This window comes from Oncorhynchus keta, unplaced genomic scaffold (genome assembly GCF_023373465.1).
Source record: "Oncorhynchus keta strain PuntledgeMale-10-30-2019 unplaced genomic scaffold, Oket_V2 Un_contig_10686_pilon_pilon, whole genome shotgun sequence".
In the NCBI taxonomy this organism is placed as follows: Eukaryota; Metazoa; Chordata; class Actinopteri; order Salmoniformes; family Salmonidae; genus Oncorhynchus; species Oncorhynchus keta.
The window spans coordinates 127,501-148,239 of NW_026277173.1; the positions used below are offsets into that span (position 1 = coordinate 127,501).

At 62.5% G+C, this 20,739-nt stretch overlaps 1 protein-coding gene across 1 annotated transcript in view; it reads right to left on the reverse strand.

Annotated features, from left to right (window-relative positions):
- pgm2 (phosphoglucomutase 2) overlaps positions 1 to 20,739 on the reverse strand; it is a 47,167-nt gene that overhangs the window by 12,307 nt on the left and 14,121 nt on the right. The window contains exons 4-7 of the mRNA XM_052500464.1: positions 19,746 to 19,829; positions 18,902 to 19,095; positions 7,540 to 7,733; positions 588 to 675 (exon numbers count right to left, since the gene is read on the reverse strand). Of these exons, the coding sequence (XP_052356424.1) occupies positions 588 to 675; positions 7,540 to 7,733; positions 18,902 to 19,095; positions 19,746 to 19,829 (560 nt within the window). The remainder of the gene's footprint in view (positions 1 to 587; positions 676 to 7,539; positions 7,734 to 18,901; positions 19,096 to 19,745; positions 19,830 to 20,739) is intronic.

The following is a 20,739-nucleotide window of genomic DNA, read 5'->3' on the forward strand; positions in this document are numbered from 1 at the left end:
CGCCCCCCAACACATTACCCATGATCCCTACAGGCCCCTTCTGTTCCTCAGCAACGCCCCCAACACATTACCCATGATCCCTACAGGCCCCTTCTGTTCCTCAGCAACGCCCCCCAACACATTACCCATGATCCCTACAGGCCCCTTCTGTTCCTCAGCAACGCCCCCCAACACATTACCCATGATCCCTACAGGCCCCTTCTGTTCCTCAGCAACACCCCCCAACACATTACCCATGATCCCTACAGGCCCCTTCTGTTCCTCAGCAACGCCCCCCAACACATTACCCATGATCCCTACAGGCCTCCTACCCCTTCTGTTCCTCAGCAACGCCCCCCAACACATTACCCATAATCCCTACAGGCCTCTTCTGTTCCTCAGCAACGCCCCCCAACACATTACCCATAATCCCTACAGGCCCCTTCTGTTCCTCAGCAACGCCCCCCAATACATTACCCATGATCCCTACAGGCCTCTTCTGTTCCTCAGCAACACCCCCAACACATTACCCATGATCCCTACAGGCCCCTTCTGTTCCTCAGCAACGCCCCCCAACACATTACCCATGATCCCTACAGGCCTCCTACCCTTTCTGTTGCTCAGCAACGGCCAGGCGGTCAGCGTCCGGGTCGTTGGCCAGAACTACAGGAGCCCCTCCCCTCCTCAGGGTTGAAACTGACCAGGGTCTGTAGGACTGACACAAACCCCTCCCCTTCAGGGTTGATATGACTGACCAGGACCCCCTCCCCTCCTCAGGGTTGATATGACTGACCAGGACCCCCTCCCCTCCTCAGGGTTGATATGACTGACCAGGACTGACCCCCCTCCCCTCCTCAGGGTTGATATGACTGACCAGGACCCCCCTCCCCCTCCTCAGGGTTGATATGACTGACCAGGACCCCCTCCCCTCCTCAGGGTTGATATGACTGACCAGGACCCCCTCCCCTCCTCAGGGTTGATATGACTGACCAGGACCCCCTCCCCTCCTCAGGGTTGATATGACTGACCAGGACCCCCCTCCCCTCCTCAGGGTTGATATGACTGACCAGGACCCCCTCCCCCCTCCCCTCCTCAGGGTTGATATGACTGACCAGGACCCCCCTCCCCTCCTCAGGGTTGATATGACTGACCAGGACCCCCTCCCCTCCTCAGGGTTGATATGACTGACCAGGACCCCCTCCCCTCCTCAGGGTTGATATGACTGACCAGGACCCCCTCCCCTCCTCAGGGTTGATATGACTGACCCCCCCTCCCCTCCTCAGGGTTGATATGACTGACCAGGACCCCCCCCCCCCTCCTCAGGGTTGATATGACTGACCAGGACCCCCCCCCTCCTCAGGGTTGATATGACTGACCAGGACCCCCCCCCTCCCCCTGACCAGGACCCCCCCCTCCCCTCCTCAGGGTTGATATGACTGACCAGGACCCCCCCCCCCTCCCCTCCTCAGGGTTGATATGACTGACCAGGACCCCCCCCCCCCTCCTCAGGGTTGATATGACTGACCAGGACCCCCCTCCCCTCCTCAGGGTTGATATGACTGACCAGGACCCCCCCCCCCCTCCTCAGGGTTGATATGACTGACCAGGACCCCCCCCCCTCCCCTCCTCAGGGTTGATATGACTGACCAGGACCCCCCCTCCCCTCCTCAGGGTTGATATGACTGACCAGGACCCCCCCTCCCCTCCTCAGGGTTGATATGACTGACCAGGACCCCCCCCTCCCCTCCTCAGGGTTGATATGACTGACCAGGACCCCCCCCCTCCTCAGGGTTGATATGACTGACCAGGACCCCCCCCCCCCCCCCTCAGGGTTGATATGACTGACCAGGACCCCCCCCCCCTCCCCTCCTCAGGGTTGATATGACTGACCAGGACCCCCCTCCCCTCCTCAGGGTTGATATGACTGACCAGGACCCCCCCTCCCCTCCTCAGGGTTGATATGACTGACCAGGACCCCCCTCCCCCCTCCTCAGGGTTGATATGACTGACCAGGACCCCCCCCCTCCTCAGGGTTGATATGACTGACCAGGACCCCCTCCCCCCCCCTGACCAGGACCCCCCCCCTCCTCAGGGTTGATATGACTGACCAGGACCCCCCTCCCCTCCTCAGGGTTGATATGACTGACCAGGACCCCCCCCCTCCCCTCCTCAGGGTTGATATGACTGACCAGGACCCCCCTCCCCTCCTCAGGGTTGATATGACTGACCAGGACCCCCCTCCCCTCCTCAGGGTTGATATGACTGATATGAGGACCCCCTCCCCTCCTCAGGGTTGATATGACTGACCAGGACCCCCTCCCCTCCTCAGGGTTGATATGACTGACCAGGACCCCCCCCTCCCCTCCTCAGGGTTGATATGACTGACCAGGACCCCCTCCCCTCCTCAGGGTTGATATGACTGACCAGGACCCCCCTCCCCTCCTCAGGGTTGATATGACTGACCAGGACCCCCCCCTCCTCAGGGGTTGATATGACTGACCAGGACCCCCCCCCTCCTCAGGGTTGATATGACTGACCAGGACCCCCTCCCCTCCTCAGGGTTGATATGACTGACCAGGACCCCCCCCCCCTCCTCAGGGTTGATATGACTGACCAGGACCCCCCTCCCCTCCTCAGGGTTGATATGACTGACCAGGACCCCCCCCCCCCTCCTCAGGGTTGATATGACTGACCAGGACCCCCCCCCCCTCCTCAGGGTTGATATGACTGACCAGGACCCCCTCCCCTCCCTCAGGGTTGATATGACTGACCAGGACCCCCCCCCTCCCCTCCTCAGGGTTGATATGACTGACCAGGACCCCCTCCCCTCCTCAGGGTTGATATGACTGACCAGGACCCCCTCCCCTCCTCAGGGTTGATATGACTGACCAGGACCCCCTCCCCTCCTCAGGGTTGATATGACTGACCAGGACCCCCCCCCCTCCCCTCCTCAGGGTTGATATGACTGACCAGGACCCCCCCCTCCCCTCCTCAGGGTTGATATGACTGACCAGGACCCCCCCCCTCCCCCAGGACCCCCCCCTCCCCTCAGGGTTGATATGACTGACCAGGACCCCCCCCTCCCCTCCTCAGGGTTGATATGACTGACCAGGACCCCCCCCTCCCCTGACCAGGACCCCCCTCAGGGTTGATATGACTGACCAGGACCCCCTCCCCTCCTCAGGGTTGATATGACTGACCAGGACCCCCCCCCCCTGACCAGGACCCCCCCTCCTCAGGGTTGATATGACTGACCAGGACCCCCCTCCCCTCCTCAGGGTTGATATGACTGACCAGGACCCCCCCCCCCCCCCCCTCCTCAGGGTTGATATGACTGACCAGGACCCCCCTCCCCTCCTCAGGGTTGATATGACTGACCAGGACCCCCCTCCCCTCCTCAGGGTTGATATGACTGACCAGGACCCCCCCCCTCCTCAGGGTTGATATGACTGACCAGGACCCCCCCCCTCCTCAGGGTTGATATGACTGACCAGGACCCCCCCCCCCCCCTCCTCAGGGTTGATATGACTGACCAGGACCCCCCCCCCCCCTCCTCAGGGTTGATATGACTGACCAGGACCCCCCCTCCCCTCCTCAGGGTTGATATGACTGACCAGGACCCCCTCCCCTCCTCAGGGTTGATATGACTGACCAGGACCCCCTCCCCTCCTCAGGGTTGATATGACTGACCAGGACCCCCCCCCCCAGGACCCCCTCCTCAGGGTTGATATGACTGACCAGGACCCCCCCCCCCCCTCCTCAGGGTTGATATGACTGACCAGGACCCCCCCCCCCTCCTCAGGGTTGATATGACTGACCAGGACCCCCCCCCCCTCCTCAGGGTTGATATGACTGACCAGGACTCAGGGTTGGACTGACCCCCCTCCCCTCCTCAGGGTTGATATGACTGACCAGGACCCCCCTCCCCTCCTCAGGGTTGATATGACTGACCAGGACCCCCCCCCCCCCCTCCTCAGGGTTGATATGACTGACCAGGACCCCCCCTCCCCTCCTCAGGGTTGATATGACTGACCAGGACCCCCCCCTCCCCTCCTCAGGGTTGATATGACTGACCAGGACCCCCCCCCCCTCCTCAGGGTTGATATGACTGACCAGGACCCCCTCCCCTCCTCAGGGTTGATATGACTGACCAGGACCCCCTCCCCTCCTCAGGGTTGATATGACTGACCAGGACCCCCCTCCCCCCTCCTCAGGGTTGATATGACTGACCAGGACCCCCCCCCCCTCCTCAGGGTTGATATGACTGACCAGGACCCCCTCCCCTCCTCAGGGTTGATATGACTGACCAGGACCCCCCTCCCCTCCTCAGGGTTGATATGACTGACCAGGACCCCCCTCCCCTCCTCAGGGTTGATATGACTGACCAGGACCCCCCCCCTCCTCAGGGTTGATATGACTGACCAGGACCCCCCCCTCCCCTCCTCAGGGTTGATATGACTGACCAGGACCCCCCCCCTGACTGACCCCCTCCCCTCAGGGTTGATATGACTGACCAGGACCCCCCCCCCCTCCTCAGGGTTGATATGACTGACCAGGACCCCCTCCCCTCCTCAGGGTTGATATGACTGACCAGGACCCCCCCCCTCCCCTCCTCAGGGTTGATATGACTGACCAGGACCCCCCTCCCCTCCTCAGGGTTGATATGACTGACCAGGACCCCCCCCCCTCCCTCCTCAGGGTTGATATGACTGACCAGGACCCCCCTCCCCCCCTCCTCAGGGTTGATATGACTGACCAGGACCCCCCTCCCCTCCTCAGGGTTGATATGACTGACCAGGACCCCCTCCCCTCCTCAGGGTTGATATGACTGACCAGGACCCCCTCCCCCCCCTGACCAGGACCCCCCCCCCTCCTCAGGGTTGATATGACTGACCAGGACCCCCCCCCTCCTCAGGGTTGATATGACTGACCAGGACCCCCCTCCCCCCTCCTCAGGGTTGATATGACTGACCAGGACCCCCCCTCCCCTCCTCAGGGTTGATATGACTGACCAGGACCCCCCTCCCCTCCTCAGGGTTGATATGACTGACCAGGACCCCCCCCCCCCTCCCCTCCTCAGGGTTGATATGACTGACCAGGACCCCCCCCCCCCCTCCCCTCCTCAGGGTTGATATGACTGACCAGGACCCCCCCCCCTCCTCAGGGTTGATATGACTGACCAGGACCCCCCCCCTCCTCAGGGTTGATATGACTGACCAGGACCCCCCCCCTCCTCAGGGTTGATATGACTGACCAGGACCCCCCCCCCCTCCTCAGGGTTGATATGACTGACCAGGACCCCCCCCTCCTCAGGGTTGATATGACTGACCAGGACCCCCTCCCCTCCTCAGGGTTGATATGACTGACCAGGACCCCCTCCCCTCCTCAGGGTTGATATGACTGACCAGGACCCCCCCTCCCCTCCTCAGGGTTGATATGACTGACCAGGACCCCCCCCCTCCTCAGGGTTGATATGACTGACCAGGACCCCCCCCCCCTCCTCAGGGTTGATATGACTGACCAGGACCCCCTCCTCCTCCTCAGGGTTGATATGACTGACCAGGACCCCCCCCCCTCCCCTCCTCAGGGTTGATATGACTGACCAGGACTGACCAGGACCCCCCCTCCCCTCCTCAGGGTTGATATGACTGACCAGGACCCCCTCCCCTCCTCAGGGTTGATATGACTGACCAGGACCCCCTCCCCTCCTCAGGGTTGATATGACTGACCAGGACCCCCCCCTCCCCTCCTCAGGGTTGATATGACTGACCAGGACCCCCCCCTCCCCTCCTCAGGGTTGATATGACTGACCAGGACCCCCCCCTCCCCTCCTCAGGGTTGATATGACTGACCAGGACCCCCCTCCCCTCCTCAGGGTTGATATGACTGACCAGGACCCCCTCCCCTCCTCAGGGTTGATATGACTGACCAGGACCCCCCCCCCCTCCTCAGGGTTGATATGACTGACCAGGACCCCCCCCCTCCCCTCCTCAGGGTTGATATGACTGACCAGGACCCCCCCCCCTCCCCTCCTCAGGGTTGATATGACTGCCAGGACCCCCCCCCTCCTCAGGGTTGATATGACTGACCAGGACCCCCCCCCCTCCCCTCCTCAGGGTTGATATGACTGACCAGGACCCCCCCCCCTCCCCTCCTCAGGGTTGATATGACTGACCAGGACCCCCTCCCCTCCTCCTCCTGACCAGGGGTTGATATGACTGACCAGGACCCCCTCCCCTCCTCAGGGTTGATATGACTGACCAGGACCCCCCCCCTGACCAGGACCCCCTCCTCAGGGTTGATATGACTGACCAGGACCCCCCTCCCCTCCTCAGGGTTGATATGACTGACCAGGACCCCCCCCCCCCTCCTCAGGGTTGATATGACTGACCAGGACCCCCCCCCTCCCCTCCTCAGGGTTGATATGACTGACCAGACCCCCCCCCCCCCCTGACCAGGACCCCCTCCTCAGGGTTGATATGACTGACCAGGACCCCCCCCCTCCTCAGGGTTGATATGACTGACCAGGACCCCCCCCCTCCTCAGGGTTGATATGACTGACCAGGACCCCCCCCCCTCCTCAGGGTTGATATGACTGACCAGGACCCCCTCCCCTCCTCAGGGTTGATATGACTGACCAGGACCCCCCCCCCTCCTCAGGGTTGATATGACTGACCAGGACCCCCCCCCAGGGTTGATATGACTGACCCAGGACCCCCCCCTCCTCAGGGTTGATATGACTGACCAGGACCCCCTCCCCTCCTCAGGGTTGATATGACTGACCAGGACCCCCCTCCCCTCCTCAGGGTTGATATGACTGACCAGGACCCCCTCCCCTCCTCAGGGTTGATATGACTGACCAGGACCCCCCCTCCCCTCCTCAGGGTTGATATGACTGACCAGGACCCCCCCCTCCTCAGGGTTGATATGACTGACCAGGACCCCCCCCCCTCCTCAGGGTTGATATGACTGACCAGGACCCCCTCCCCTCCTCAGGGTTGATATGACTGACCAGGACCCCCCCCCTCCTCAGGGTTGATATGACTGACCAGGACCCCCCTCCCCTCCTCAGGGTTGATATGACTGACCAGGACCCCCCTCCCCTCCCCAGGGTTGATATGACTGACCAGGACCCCCTCCCCTCCTCAGGGTTGATATGACTGACCAGGACCCCCTCCCCTCCTCAGGGTTGATATGACTGACCAGGACCCCCTCCCCTCCTCAGGGTTGATATGACTGACCAGGACCCCCTGACCAGGACCCCCTCCCCTCCTCAGGGTTGATATGACTGACCAGGACCCCCCTCCCCTCCTCAGGGTTGATATGACTGACCAGGACCCCCTCCCCTCCTCAGGGTTGATATGACTGACCAGGACCCCCCTCCCCTCCTCAGGGTTGATATGACTGACCAGGACCCCCTCCCCTCCTCAGGGTTGATATGACTGACCAGGACCCCCTCCCCTCCTCAGGGTTGATATGACTGACCAGGACCCCCCTCCCCTCCTCAGGGTTGATATGACTGACCAGGACCCCCCCTCCCCTCCTCAGGGTTGATATGACTGACCAGGACCCCCTTCCCCTCCTCAGGGTTGGGGTATTTGACAGTGGGGAACTCCGGGTCAGGGTCTTTCTGCTCCTCTACGGCGTACGGGGGTCGGAGGTCAAAGGCCTTGAAAGCTGATTGGACGAAGGCGTGTCCGACTCCGTGCACGGAGGTGTGCACGATCTTCACTTCTGAACTCTTGTTGATGTCCCTGAAAGGAGGGGACCCCCTCCCCGGGGGTTAGAGGGGATATGAGAGGGGAGATGGGGGTAAGGGGGAGATGGGGGTTAGAGGGGTTAGACCAGGACCCCCCGGGGTTAGGGGGAGATGGGGGTAAGAGGGGAGATGGGGGTTAGAGGGGTTAGAGGGGAGACGGGGTTAGGGGGAGACGGGGGTGAGGGGGACCCCCCTCCCCTTCAGGGGGGAGACAGGGGTTAGAGGGGAGACGGGGGTTGAGAGGAGACGGGGTTAGAGGGGAGACGGGGTTAGAGGGGAGACGGGGTTCCCCTCCTCCGGGGGGTTAGATATGGGGAGATGGGGGTTAGAGGGGAGACGGGGTTAGAGGGGAGAGGGGTTAGAGGGGAGACGGGGTTAGAGGGGAGACCCCCCCGGGGGGTTAGAGGGGAGACGGGGTTAGAGAGGAGACGGGGGGTTAGAGGGGAGACGGGGTTAGGGGGAGACGGGGGTTGACTGAGGGGGAGGGGGTTACTGGGGAGATAGGGGTTAGAGGGGAGATGGGGGTTAGAGGGGAGATGGGGTTAGGGGGAGATGGGGGTTGAGGGGAGACGGGGTGAGAGGGGAGATGGGGTTAGAGGGGAGATGGGGGTGAGAGGGGAGACCAGGACCCCCCCTCCCCTCCTAGAGGGGAGACTGGGGTGAGGGGGAGACGGGGGTTAGGGGAGATGGGGGTTAGAGGGAGACTGACCAGGGGTTAGAGGGGAGACTGGGGTGAGAGGGGAGACTGGGGTTAGGGGGAGACGGGGGTGAGAGGGGAGACGGGGTTCAGGGGGAGACGGACCAGGGGGAGGGGGGAGGGGGTTAGGGTTGATAGGGGAGACCAGGGGGTTCAGGGGGAGATGGGGTTAGAGGGGTTAGAGGGGAGATGGGGGTTAGAGGGGAGATGGGGGTTAGAGGGGAGACCAGGGGTTAGAGGGGAGAGGGGGTTAGAGGGGAGACTGGGGGTCCCCTCCTCCCCTCCTCAGAGGGGAGATGACTGACCAGGAGAGGGGTTAGAGGGGAGACGGGGGTGACCAGGAGGGGAGATGGGGGTTAGGGGGAGATGGGGGTTAGAGGGAGACCCCTTAGAGGGGAGATGGGGGTTAGAGGGTTGGGAGACGGGGTTAGGGGAGACTGGGGTTCAGGGGAGATGGGGGTTAGAGGGGGGAGACGGGGGTTAGGGGAGATGGGGTTAGACCCCCTCCCCTCCTCAGGGTTGGATGATGGGGACCCCCCTCCCCCTAGAGGGGTTAGAGGGGAGACGGGGTTAGAGGGGAGACGGGGGTTGAGGGACTGACCAGACCCCCCCCCTCCTCAGGGGAGACGGGGGGAGAGGGGTTAGAGGGGAGACGGGGGTTAGAGGGTTGGGGGTTAGAGGGGAGACGGGGTTAGGGGGAGATGGGGGTTAGAGGGGTTAGAGGGGAGATGGGGGTTAGAGGGGGACCCCCTCCCCTCCGGGGTTAGAGGGGAGACGGGGTTAGAGGGGAGATGGGGGTTAGAGGGGACCCCGGGGGTTAGAGGGGAGACGGGGGTTAGAGGGGAGACGGGGGGTTAGAGGGTTGATATGAGACAGGACCCCCTCCCCTCCTCAGGGTTGAGACGGGGACCCCCTCCCCTCCTAGAGGGGAGATTAGAGACCAGGACCCCCTCCCCTCCTGGGGGTTGAGGGGAGACTGGGGGTTAGAGGGGAGACCCTCCTTAGGGAGATGACTGACCAGGACCCCCCCCCTCCTCAGGGTTGATATGACTGGGACCCCCTCCCCTCCTCAGGGGTTGATATGACTGAGGGGAGATGGGGGTTCAGAGGGGAGACGGGGGTTGAGGGGACCCCCTCCCCTCCTCGGGGTTGAGAGGGGAGATGGGGGTTAGGGGGAGACAGGACCCCTCCCCTAGAGGGGGAGACAGGGGTTAGGGGGAGATGGGGTTAGAGGGGAGACAGGACCCCCTCCCTCCTCAGGGGATATGACTGACCAGGGAGATGGGGGTTGAGGGGAGACGGGGTTAGAGGGGACCCCCTCCCCCCTCAGGGTTGATATGACTGACCAGGACCCCCCCCCTCCTCCCAGATGACTGACCAGGACCCCCCCCCCTCCTCAGGGGGAGACGGGGTTCAGGGGAGATGGGGTCCCCTAGAGGGGGAGACAGGGGGTTCAGGGGAGATGGGGTTAGAGGAGATGGGGGTTAGGGGTATGAGAGGAGACCCTCCTTAGGGGATAGAGACCAGGGGTTAGGGATATGACTGAGAGGGGTTAGAGGGGAGACGGGGTTAGAGGGGAGGGGGGATATGGTTAGAGGGGAGACGGGGTTAGGTTGGGAGGGGGGTTAGACCCCCTCCCCTCCTCAGGGTTGATATGATGGGGTCCTCAGGGGGGGACTTCAGAGGGGGTTAGAGGGGAGACGGGGTTAGAGGGGATAGACAGGGGGGGTTAGAGGGGAGATGGGGGTTAGGGGGGAGAGGGGACCCCCCTCCTCAGGGGGGTTAGAGGGGAGAGGGTTTAGACTGACCAGGGGGAGACGGGGGTAGAGGGGAGACGGGGTTAGAGGGGAGACAGGGGGTTAGAGACCAGACCCCCTCCCCTCCTAGGGGAGATGGGGTTAGAGGGGAGATGGGGGTGAGACCAGGACCCCAGAGGGGGAGGGGGTGACCAGGAGGGGGGATTGAGGGGAGATGGGGGTTAGAGGGACCAGGACGGGGTTAGAGGGGAGATGGGGGTTCCTCAGGGGAGACGGGACTGAGAGGAGATGGGGTTGAGAGGGGAGGGACCCCCCTAGAGGGGAGAGGGGATAGAGGGGGACAGGGGATATGACTGGGGAGGGGGGTTCCTCAGGGGAGACTGGGGTTAGGGGGAGACGGGGTTAGAGGGATATGAGGGGGTCCCCTAGAGGGGAGACTGACCAGGGGTTAGAGGGGAGACGGGGGATATGAGACCAGGACCCCCCTCCCCTCCTCCAGAGGGGAGGGGGATAGAGGGGAGATGGGGGTTAGAGGGGACTGACCAGGGGTTAGGGAGATAGAGGGGAGATGGGGGTTAGGGGTTGAGAGGGGAGACGGGGTTAGGGGGAGACAGGGGTTAGAGGGGAGGTTAGGGGATATGAGAGGGGAGACTCCCCTAGAGGGTTGAGATGGGGTTAGGGGAGGGGGTTAGAGGGAGACGGAGGGTTAGGGGGAGATATGAGGGGAGACGGGGTTGGGGGAGACCAGGGGGTTAGAGGGGAGACTGACCAGGACCCCCCTCCCCTTAGAGGGGAGACGGGGACCCCCTCCCCTAGAGGGGAGACAGGGGTTAGAGGGGAGATGGGGGTTAGAGGGGAGACGGGGTGAGAGGGGAGACGGGGTTAGAGGGGAGATGGGGTTAGAGGGGAGACTGGGGTTAGAGGGGAGATGGGGGTTAGAGGGGAGACTGGGGGTTAGAGGGGAGACGGGGTTGAGGAGGGGGAGACAGGGGGTTAGAGGGGAGACGGGGGGGTTAGAGGGGAGACAGGGGTTAGAGGGGAGACTGGGGTTAGAGGGGAGACGGGGGTTAGAGGGGGGGTTGAGGGGAGACGGGGGGTTAGAGGGGAGACGGGGTTAGGGGAGATGGGGGTTAGGGGGAGACGGTTGGGGAGTTAGGGGTTAGAGGGGAGACCAGGGGGGTTAGAGGGGAGACGGGGGGAGAGGGGAGATGGGGGTTAGAGGGGAGATGGGGGGTTAGAGGGGAGACGGGGTTAGAGGGGAGATGGGGGGGAGAGGGGAGACCTCCTCTAGAGGGGAGACGGGGGGTTAGAGGGGAGACGGGGTCCTAGAGGGGGTTAGAGGGGAGACGGGGGGTCAGGGGGGGGGAGACGGGGGTTAGGGGAGACGGGGTTAGAGGGGTTAGGGGGGAGATGGGGGAGAGGGGTTAGAGACGGGGAGGGGGTTAGAGGGGAGACGGGGGTTAGAGGGGAGACGGGGTTTAGAGGGGAGACGGGGTTCAGGGGGTTAGAGGGGAGACGGGGTTAGGGGGAGACGGGGTTAGAGGGAGAGGGGTTAGAGGGGAGACGGGGGTTAGAGGGAGACGGGGTTAGAGGGGTTAGACTGGGGGTTAGAGGGGAGACAGGGGTTAGAGGGGAGACGGGGTTAGAGGGGAGATGGGGGTTAGAGGGGAGATGGGGGTAGGAGGGGAGAGGGGGTTAGGGGGTTAGATGACAGGGGTAGAGGGGATAGAGGGGTTAGAGGGGAGACGGGGTTAGAGGGGAGACGGGGGTTAGAGGGGAGACGGGGTTAGAGGGGAGACGGGGTTAGAGGGGAGACGGGGTTAGAGGGGAGACGGGGGTTAGAGGGGAGACGGGGGTGAGAGGGGAGACGGGGGTTAGAGGGGAGACGGGGGTTAGAGGGGAGACGGGGTTAGGGGAGACGGGGTTAGAGACGGGGTTAGAGGGGAGATGGGGGTTAGAGGGGAGACGGGGGTTAGAGGGAGTTAGGGGGAGAGGGGAGACGGGGGGTGAGAGGGGAGACGGGGGTTAGAGGGGAGACGGGGTTAGAGGGGAGAGGGGGTTAGAGGGGAGACGGGGGTTAGAGGGGAGACGGGGTTAGAGACGGGGGGTGAGAGGGGAGACGGGGGTTAGGGGGAGACGGGGGTTAGAGGGGAGACGGGGGTTAGAGGGGGGAGGGGGTTAGGGGGAGATGGGGGTTAGAGGGGAGACGGGGTTAGAGGGGAGACGGGGGGTTAGAGGGGAGGGGGTTAGAGGGGTTAGTTAGAGGGGAGACGGGTTAGAGGGGAGACGGGGTTAGAGGGGAGACGGGGGTTAGGGAGAGGGGAGTTAGGGGTTAGAGGGGAGACGGGGTTAGAGGGGAGTTAGGGAGATGGGGGTAGAGAGGGGAGACGGGGGTTAGAGGGGAGACGGGGGTTAGAGGGGAGACGGGGGTTAGAGGGGAGACGGGGGTTAGAGGGGAGACGGGGGTTAGAGGGGAGAGGGGGGTTAGAGGGGAGACGGGGGTGGAGGGGGAGACGGGGGTTAGAGGGGAGAGGGGGGGTTAGAGGGGAGATGGGGGTTAGAGGGGTTAGAGGGGAGACGGGGGAGAGAGGGGAGGGGGGGGGTTAGAGGGGAGACGGGGTTAGAGGGGAGACGGGGTTAGAGGGGAGACGGGGGTTAGAGGGGGGTTAGAGGGGAGACGGGGTTAGGGGGGAGATGGGGGAGGGGGTTAGAGGGGAGACGGGGGTTAGAGGGGAGAGGGGGAGGGTTAGAGGGGAGACGGGGTTAGAGGGGAGACGGGGGACAGAGGGTTAGAGGGGAGATGGGGGTTAGAGGGGAGACGGGGTTAGAGGGGAGAGGGGGAGAGGGGTTAGAGGGGAGACGGGGATAGAGGGAGGGGAGACGGGGTTAGAGGAGATAGGGGTTAGAGGGGAGAGGGGGGGGAGAGGGGAGAGGGGAGAGGGGTTAGAGGGGAGACGGGGTTAGAGGGGAGATAGAGGGGTTAGAGGGGAGACGGGGTTAGAGGGGAGACGGGGGTTAGGGGGAGACGGGGGAGAGGGGGACGGGGGTTAGAGGGGAGACGGGGGTTAGGGGGAGAGGGGTTAGAGGGGAGACGGGGTTAGAGGGGAGACGGGGGTTAGAGGGGGAGACGGGGTTAGAGGGGTTAGAGGGGAGACGGGGGGTAGAGAGGAGAGGGGTTAGAGGGGAGACGGGGGGTTAGAGGGGAGATAGGGGGTTAGAGGGGAGACGGGGGTTAGAGGGGAGACGGGGGCAGGGGAGACAGGGGTTAGGGGGGAGACGGGGATAGAGGGGTTAGAGGGGAGACGGGGTTAGAGGGGAGACGGGGGTTAGAGGGGAGACGGGGTTAGAGGGGAGACGGGGGTTAGAGGGGGGTTAGAGGGGGAGGGAGATGGGGGTTAGAGGGGAGACGGGGGTTAGAGGGGAGACGGGGTTAGAGGGGAGACGGGGTTAGAGGGGAGACGGGGTTAGAGGGGAGACGGGGTTAGAGGGGAGGGGGGGGGAGAGGGGTTAGAGGGGAGACGGGGGGTGAGGGGGAGACGGGGTTAGAGGGGAGACGGGGTTAGAGGGGAGACGGGGTTAGGGGGGAGACGGGGGTTAGAGGGGAGACGGGGGAGAGATGGGGGTTAGAGGGGAGACGGGGTTAGAGGGGAGACGGGGTTAGGGGGAGACGGGGGTTAGAGGGAGAGGGGTTAGAGGGGAGACGGGGAGAGGGGACGGGGTTAGGAGGGGTTAGAGGGGAGACGGGGGTGAGAGGGGAGACGGGGGTTAGAGGGGAGACGGGGTTAGAGGGGAGACGGGGTTAGAGGGGTTAGAGGGGAGACGGGGTTAGAGGGGAGATGGGGGTTAGAGGGGAGACGGGGGGTTTAGAGGGGAGAGGGGAGAGGGGTTAGAGGGGAGACGGGGTTAGAGGGGAGACGGGGTGAGAGGGGAGACGGGGGTTAGAGGGGAGACGGGGGGTTAGGGGGAGACGGGGGTAGAGGGGAGAGGGGAGACGGGGATAGAGGGGAGGGGGTTAGAGGGGTTAGAGGGGAGACGGGGGATAGAGGGGAGAGGGGTTAGAGGGGTTAGGGGAGAGACGGGGATAGAGGGGAGACGGGGTTAGAGGGGTTAGAGGGGAGGGGGGTGAGAGGGGAGACGGGGTTAGAGGGGAGACGGGGTTAGAGGGGAGACGGGGTTAGAGGGAGACGGGGGTTAGAGAGGGAGACGGGGTTAGAGGGAGACGGGGTTAGAGGGGTTAGAGGGGAGACGGGGGTTAGAGGGGAGACGGGGTTAGAGGGGAGACGGGGTTAGAGGGGAGACGGGGTTAGAGGGGTTAGAGGGGAGACGGGGTTAGAGGGGAGACGGGGATAGAGGGAGACGGGGGATAGAGGGGAGACGGGGATAGAGGGGTTAGAGGGGAGACGGGGATAGAGGGGAGACGGGGTTAGAGGGGAGACGGGGGATAGAGGGGAGACGGGGATAGAGGGGAGACGGGGATAGAGGGGATAGAGGGGAGACGGGGGTTAGAGGGGAGACGGGGATAGAGAGAGGGGAGGGGTTAGAGGGGAGACGGGGTTAGAGGGGAGAGGGGTTAGAGGGGAGACGGGGATAGAGGGGAGGGGGGATAGAGGGGAGAGGGGAGACGGGGGTTAGAGGGGAGACAGGGGTTAGAGGGAGACGGGGAGAGGGGAGAGGGGATAGGGGAGACGGGGGATAGAGGGGGGAGAGGGGAGAGACGGGGGTTAGAGGGGAGACGGGGATAGAGGGGAGGGGGATAGAGGGGTTAGAGGGGAGACAGGGGGGGATAGAGGGGAGAGGGGGATAGAGGGAGACGGGGGGATAGAGGGGTTAGAGGGGAGACGGGGATAGAGGGGAGACGGGGATAGAGGGGAGACGGGGATAGAGGGGTTAGAGGGGAGACGGGGATAGAGGGGAGACAGGGGTTAGAGGGGAGACGGGGGATAGAGGGGAGACGGGGTTAGAGGGGAGACGGGGGTTAGAGGGAGGGTTAGAGGGGAGACGGGGTTAGAGGGGAGAGGGGAGACGGGGATAGAGGGGAGACAGGGGTTAGGGGGAGACGGGGTTAGAGGGGGAGACGGGGATAGAGGGGAGACGGGGGGTTAGAGGGGAGACGGGGTTAGGGGGAGAGGGGTTAGAGGGGAGACGGGGGATAGGGGGAGACGGGGATAGAGGGGAGACGGGGATAGAGGGGTTAGAGGGGAGAGAGGGGTTAGGGGGAGAGGGGTTAGAGGGGAGACGGGGGTTAGAGGGGAGACGGGGATAGAGGGGAGACGGGGAGAGGGGTTAGAGGGGAGACGGGGTTAGAGGGGAGACGGGGATAGAGGGGGGAGGGAGACGGGGATAGAGGGGAGACGGGGGTTAGAGGGGAGACGGGGGATAGAGGGGAGACGGGGAGAGAGGGAGACGGGGATAGAGGGGTTAGAGGGGAGACGGGGGATAGAGGGGAGACAGGGGTTAGAGGGGAGACGGGGGATAGAGGGGAGACGGGGATAGAGACGGGGTTAGAGGGGAGACGGGGATAGAGGGGAGAGGGGATAGAGGGGAGACGGGGGATAGAGGGAGGGGTTAGAGGGGAGACGGGGATAGAGGGAGACGGGGGATAGAGGGAGACGGGGATAGAGGGGTTAGAGGGGAGACGGGGGATAGAGGGGAGACGGGGGATAGAGGGGAGACGGGGGATAGAGGGGTTAGAGGGGAGACGGGGGTTAGAGGGGAGACGGGGTTAGAGGGGAGACGGGGGATAGAGGGGAGACGGGGATAGGGGGAGGGAGACGGGGATAGAGGGGAGAGGGGGATAGAGGGGAGACGGGGTTAGGGGATAGGGGGGGAGACGGGGATAGAGGGGAGACGGGGGATAGAGGGGAGACGGGGGATAGAGGGGAGACGGGGTAGAGGGGAGACGGGGGGGAGAGGGGGGGTTAGAGGGGAGACGGGGGTAGAGGGGAGACGGGGTTAGGGGGAGACGGGGTTAGAGGGGAGACGGGGGTTAGAGGGGAGACGGGGTTAGAGGGGAGACGGGGGTTAGGGGGAGACGGGGATAGAGGGGAGACGGGGTTAGAGGGGAGACGGGGTTAGGGGAGACGGGGGTTAGAGGGGAGACGGGGGGGGTTAGAGGGGAGACGGGGTTAGAGGGGAGACGGGGTTAGAGGGGAACGGGGGGGAGAGTTAGAGGGGAGGGGGATAGAGGGGTTAGAGGGGAGACGGGGATAGAGGGGAGACGGGGGTTAGAGGGGGAGACGGGGGATAGAGGGGAGACGGGGATAGAGGGGAGAGGGGGGTTAGAGGGGAGACGGGGTTAGAGGGGAGACGGGGATAGAGGGGAGACGGGGGATAGAGGGGAGACGGGGATAGAGGGGTTAGAGGGGAGAGGGGAGACGGGGTTAGAGGGGAGACGGGGATAGAGGGGAGACGGGGATAGAGGGGAGACGGGGGATAGAGGGGTTAGAGGGGAGACGGGGATAGAGGGGAGACGGGGATAGAGGGGAGACGGGGGTTAGAGGGGAGACGGGGGTTAGAGGGGAGACGGGGATAGAGGGGAGACGGGGATAGAGGGGGACGGGGATAGAGGGGAGACGGGGATAGAGGGGAGACGGGGATAGAGGGGTTAGAGGGGAGACAGGGGTTAGAGGGGAGACAGGGGTTAGAGGGGAGACGGGGTTAGAGGGGGACGGGGAGAGGGGAGACGGGGATAGAGGGGAGACGGGGGATAGAGGGAGACGGGGGATAGAGGGGTTAGAGGGGAGACGGGGATAGAGGGGAGACGGGGGGATAGAGGGGAGACGGGGGATAGAGGGGTTAGAGGGGAGACAGGGGTTAGAGGGGAGACAGGGGTTAGAGGGGAGACGGGGGTTAGGAGGGGGACAGGGGTTAGAGGGGAGACGGGGGATAGAGGGGAGACGGGGGATAGAGGGGTGAGAGGGGAGACGGGGATAGAGGGGAGACGGGGATAGAGGGGTTAGAGGGGAGACAGGGGTGAGAGGGGAGACGGGGGATAGAGGGGAGACGGGGGTTAGAGGGGAGACGGGGTTAGAGGGGAGACGGGGGATAGAGGGGTTAGAGGGGAGACAGGGGGGGATAGAGGGGAGACGGGGGATAGAGGGGAGACGGGGGGAGGGGAGAGGGGTTAGAGGGGAGAGAGGGGTTAGAGGGGAGACAGGGGTTAGAGGGGAGACAGGGGTTAGAGGGGAGACGGGGATAGAGGGGAGACGGGGATAGAATAGAGGGGAGAGAGGGGTTAGAGGGGAGACGGGGTTAGAGGGGAGAGGGGTTAGAGGGGAGATGGGGATAGAGGGGAGAGGGGAGAGGGGGATAGAGGGAGACAGGGGATAGAGGGGAGACAGGGGTTAGAGGGGAGACGGGGGATAGAGGGAGAGGGGGTTAGAGGGGAGACGGGGTTAGAGGGAGACGGGGGATAGAGGGGTTAGAGGGGAGACGGGGATAGAGGGAGACGGGGATAGAGGGAGACGGGATAGAGGGAGAGGGGTTAGAGGGGAGACGGGGTTAGAGGGAGACAGGGGTTAGAGGGAGACGGGGATAGAGGGGAGACGGGGTTAGGGGAGACGGGGTTAGGGGAGATAGGGGTTAGAGGGGAGACGGGGGTTAGGGGAGATGGGGATAGAGGGGTTAGAGGGGAGACGGGGGATAGAGGGGAGACGGGGATAGAGGGAGACGGGGTTAGGGGGAGATGGGGGGGCTAGAGGGGAGAGGGGTTAGAGGGGAGACGGGGGTTAGAGGGGAGACGGGGGTTAGGGGAGACGGGGTTAGAGGGGAGACGGGGTTAGGGGAGGGGAGAGGGGGAGTTAGGGGGAGACGGGGTTAGGGGGAGACGGGGTTAGGGGGAGACGGGGGTTAGAGGGGAGACGAGGGTTAGGGGGAGACGGGGTTAGGGGAGACGGGGTTAGAGGGGTATAGGGGAGACGGGGTTAGGGGGAGACGGGGTTAGGGGGAGACGGGGTTAGGGGGAGACGGGGTTAGGGGGAGACGGGGTTAGGGGGAGACGGGGTTAGGGGGAGACGGGTGTGTGTGTTACCTGAGGTGTGTGTGTGTTACCTGAGGTGTGTGTGTGTTAACTCAGGTGTGTGTGTGTGTTACCTGAGGTGTGTGTTACCTGAGGTGTGTGTGTGTTACCTGAGGTGTGTGTTACCTGAGGTGTGTGTTACCTGAGGTGTGTGTGTGTTACCTGAGGTGTGTGTGTTACCTGAGGTGTGTGTGTGTTACCTGAGGTGTGTGTTACCTGAGGTGTGTGTGTGTTACCTGAGTTCTGTGTGTGTTACCTGAGGTGTGTGTGTGTTACCTGAGGTGTGTGTGTGTTACATGAGGTGTGTGTGTGTTACCTGAGGTGTGTGTGTGTTACCTGAGTTCTGTGTGTGTTACCTGAGGTGTGTGTGTGTTACCTGAGTTCTGTGTGTGTTACCTGAGGTGTGTGTTACCTGAGGTGTGTGTTACCTGAGGTGTGTGTGTGTTACCTGAGTTCTGTGTGTGTTACCTGAGGTGTGTGTGTGTTACCTGAGGTGTGTGTGTGTTACCTGAGGTGTGTGTGTGTTACCTGAGGTGTGTGTTACCTGAGGTGTGTGTTACCTGAGGTGTGTGTTACCTGAGGTGTGTGTGTGTTACCTGAGGTGTGTGTTACCTGAGGTGTGTGTTACCTGAGGTGTGTGTTACCTGAGGTGTGTGTTACCTGAGGTGTGTGTTACCTGAGGTGTGTGTTACCTGTGGTGACAGTGCTGTTGGACGGTCCTGAAGTACTCTGTGTGAATGTCTTGGAAAGGGTCCTTCAGCAGAGGGCTGTGAGAGAGAGAGGTTATGTCCCAGGACTCAGGCCAGGGCTCCAGGTTAGCCTCGATGGCTACAGAGATGCCCTTATCATGGGGCGGCACGATCTGGGCACCGTTCTCCCAATACACCTGAGAGAGGGAGGGGGAGAGACGGGGGGGGGGGAGAGAGAGACGGGGAGAGAGAGAGAGCGAGAGAGAGAGAGATAGAGCGAGGGAGGGAGGGAGGAGAGAGAGAGAGAGAGAGAGAGAGAGGGGAAGAGAGAGAGAGAGAGACAGGGGGGGGGAGAGAGAGAGAGGGGGAGAGAGAGAGAGAGAGAGGGGAGAGAGAGAGAGGGGGGATGGAGAGAGAGAGGGGGGAGAGAGGGGGAGAGAGAGAGAGGGAGAGGGAAGAGAGAGATGGAGAGAGAGACAGGGAGGGGGAGAGAGAGAGAGGGGAGAGAGAGAGAGCGAGAGAGAGATAGAGAGAGGGAGAGAGAGAGAGGGGGATGGAGAGAGAGAGAGAGAGAGAGAGGGGGGATGGAGAGAGAGAGGGGGGAGAGAGGGGGTGGAGAGAGAGAGGGGGAGAGAGAGAGAGAGATGGAGAGAGAGACAGGGAGGGGGGAGAGAGAGATGGAGAGAGAGACAGGGAGGGGGGAGAGAGAGATGGAGAGAGAGAGGGGGGAGAGACTACTTTACACGGGTCTAATACACCTAGAAACTGCTCAACAGAAACAGACCAATACACCTGAGACAGGGACCTAATCAATCAATAACATTATCAATAAGATAATGAATGTTACCTTGTAACCGTTGTCCTGTTTGGGGTTGTGGGAGGCGGTTACCATGACGCCAGCACACAGACCCAGATGAGACACAGCGAAGGGCTGGAGAGAGGGAAGACACACACACACACACACACACACACACACACACACACACACACACACACACACACACACACACACACACACACACACACACACACACACACACACACACACACACACACGGTATGATTCCAGGTTATTAATGTAGGAGAGGACCAAAAGGAGTCACTGGGAAACACCTGCCTGTTTGAAGGAACAGCCCACTAGCCTGTCGTGTGTCTATGTGTGTATGATCGAGGAACAGCCCACTAGCCTGTCTGTGTGTCTATGTGTGTATGATCGAGGAACAGCCCACTAGCCTGTCGATGTGTCTATGTGTGTATGATCGAGGAACAGCCCACTAGCCTGTCGTGTGTCTATGTGTGTATGATGAAGGAACAGCCCACTAGCCTGTCGTGTGTCTATGTGTGTATGATGAAGGAACAGCCCACTAGCCTGTCGTGTGTCTATGTGTGTATGATCGAGGAACAGCCCACTAGCCTGTCGTGTGTCTATGTGTGTATGATCGAGGAACAGCCCACTAGCCTGTCGTGTGTCTATGTGTGTATGATGAAGGAACAGCCCACTAGCCTGTCGTGTGTCTATGTGTGTATGATCGAGGAACAGCCCACTAGCCTGTCGTGTGTCTATGTGTGTATGATGAAGGAACAGCCCACTAGCCTGTCGATGTGTCTATGTGTGTATGATCGAGGAACAGCCCACTAGCCTGTTGTGTGTCTACGTGTGTATGATCGAGGAACAGCCCACTAGCCTGTCGTGTGTCTATGTGTGTATGATCGAGGAACAGCCCACTAGCCTGTTGTGTGTCTATGTGTGTATGATGAAGGAACAGCCCACTAGCCTGTCGTGTGTCTATGTGTGTATGATGAAGGAACAGCCCACTAGCCTGTCGTGTGTCTATGTGTGT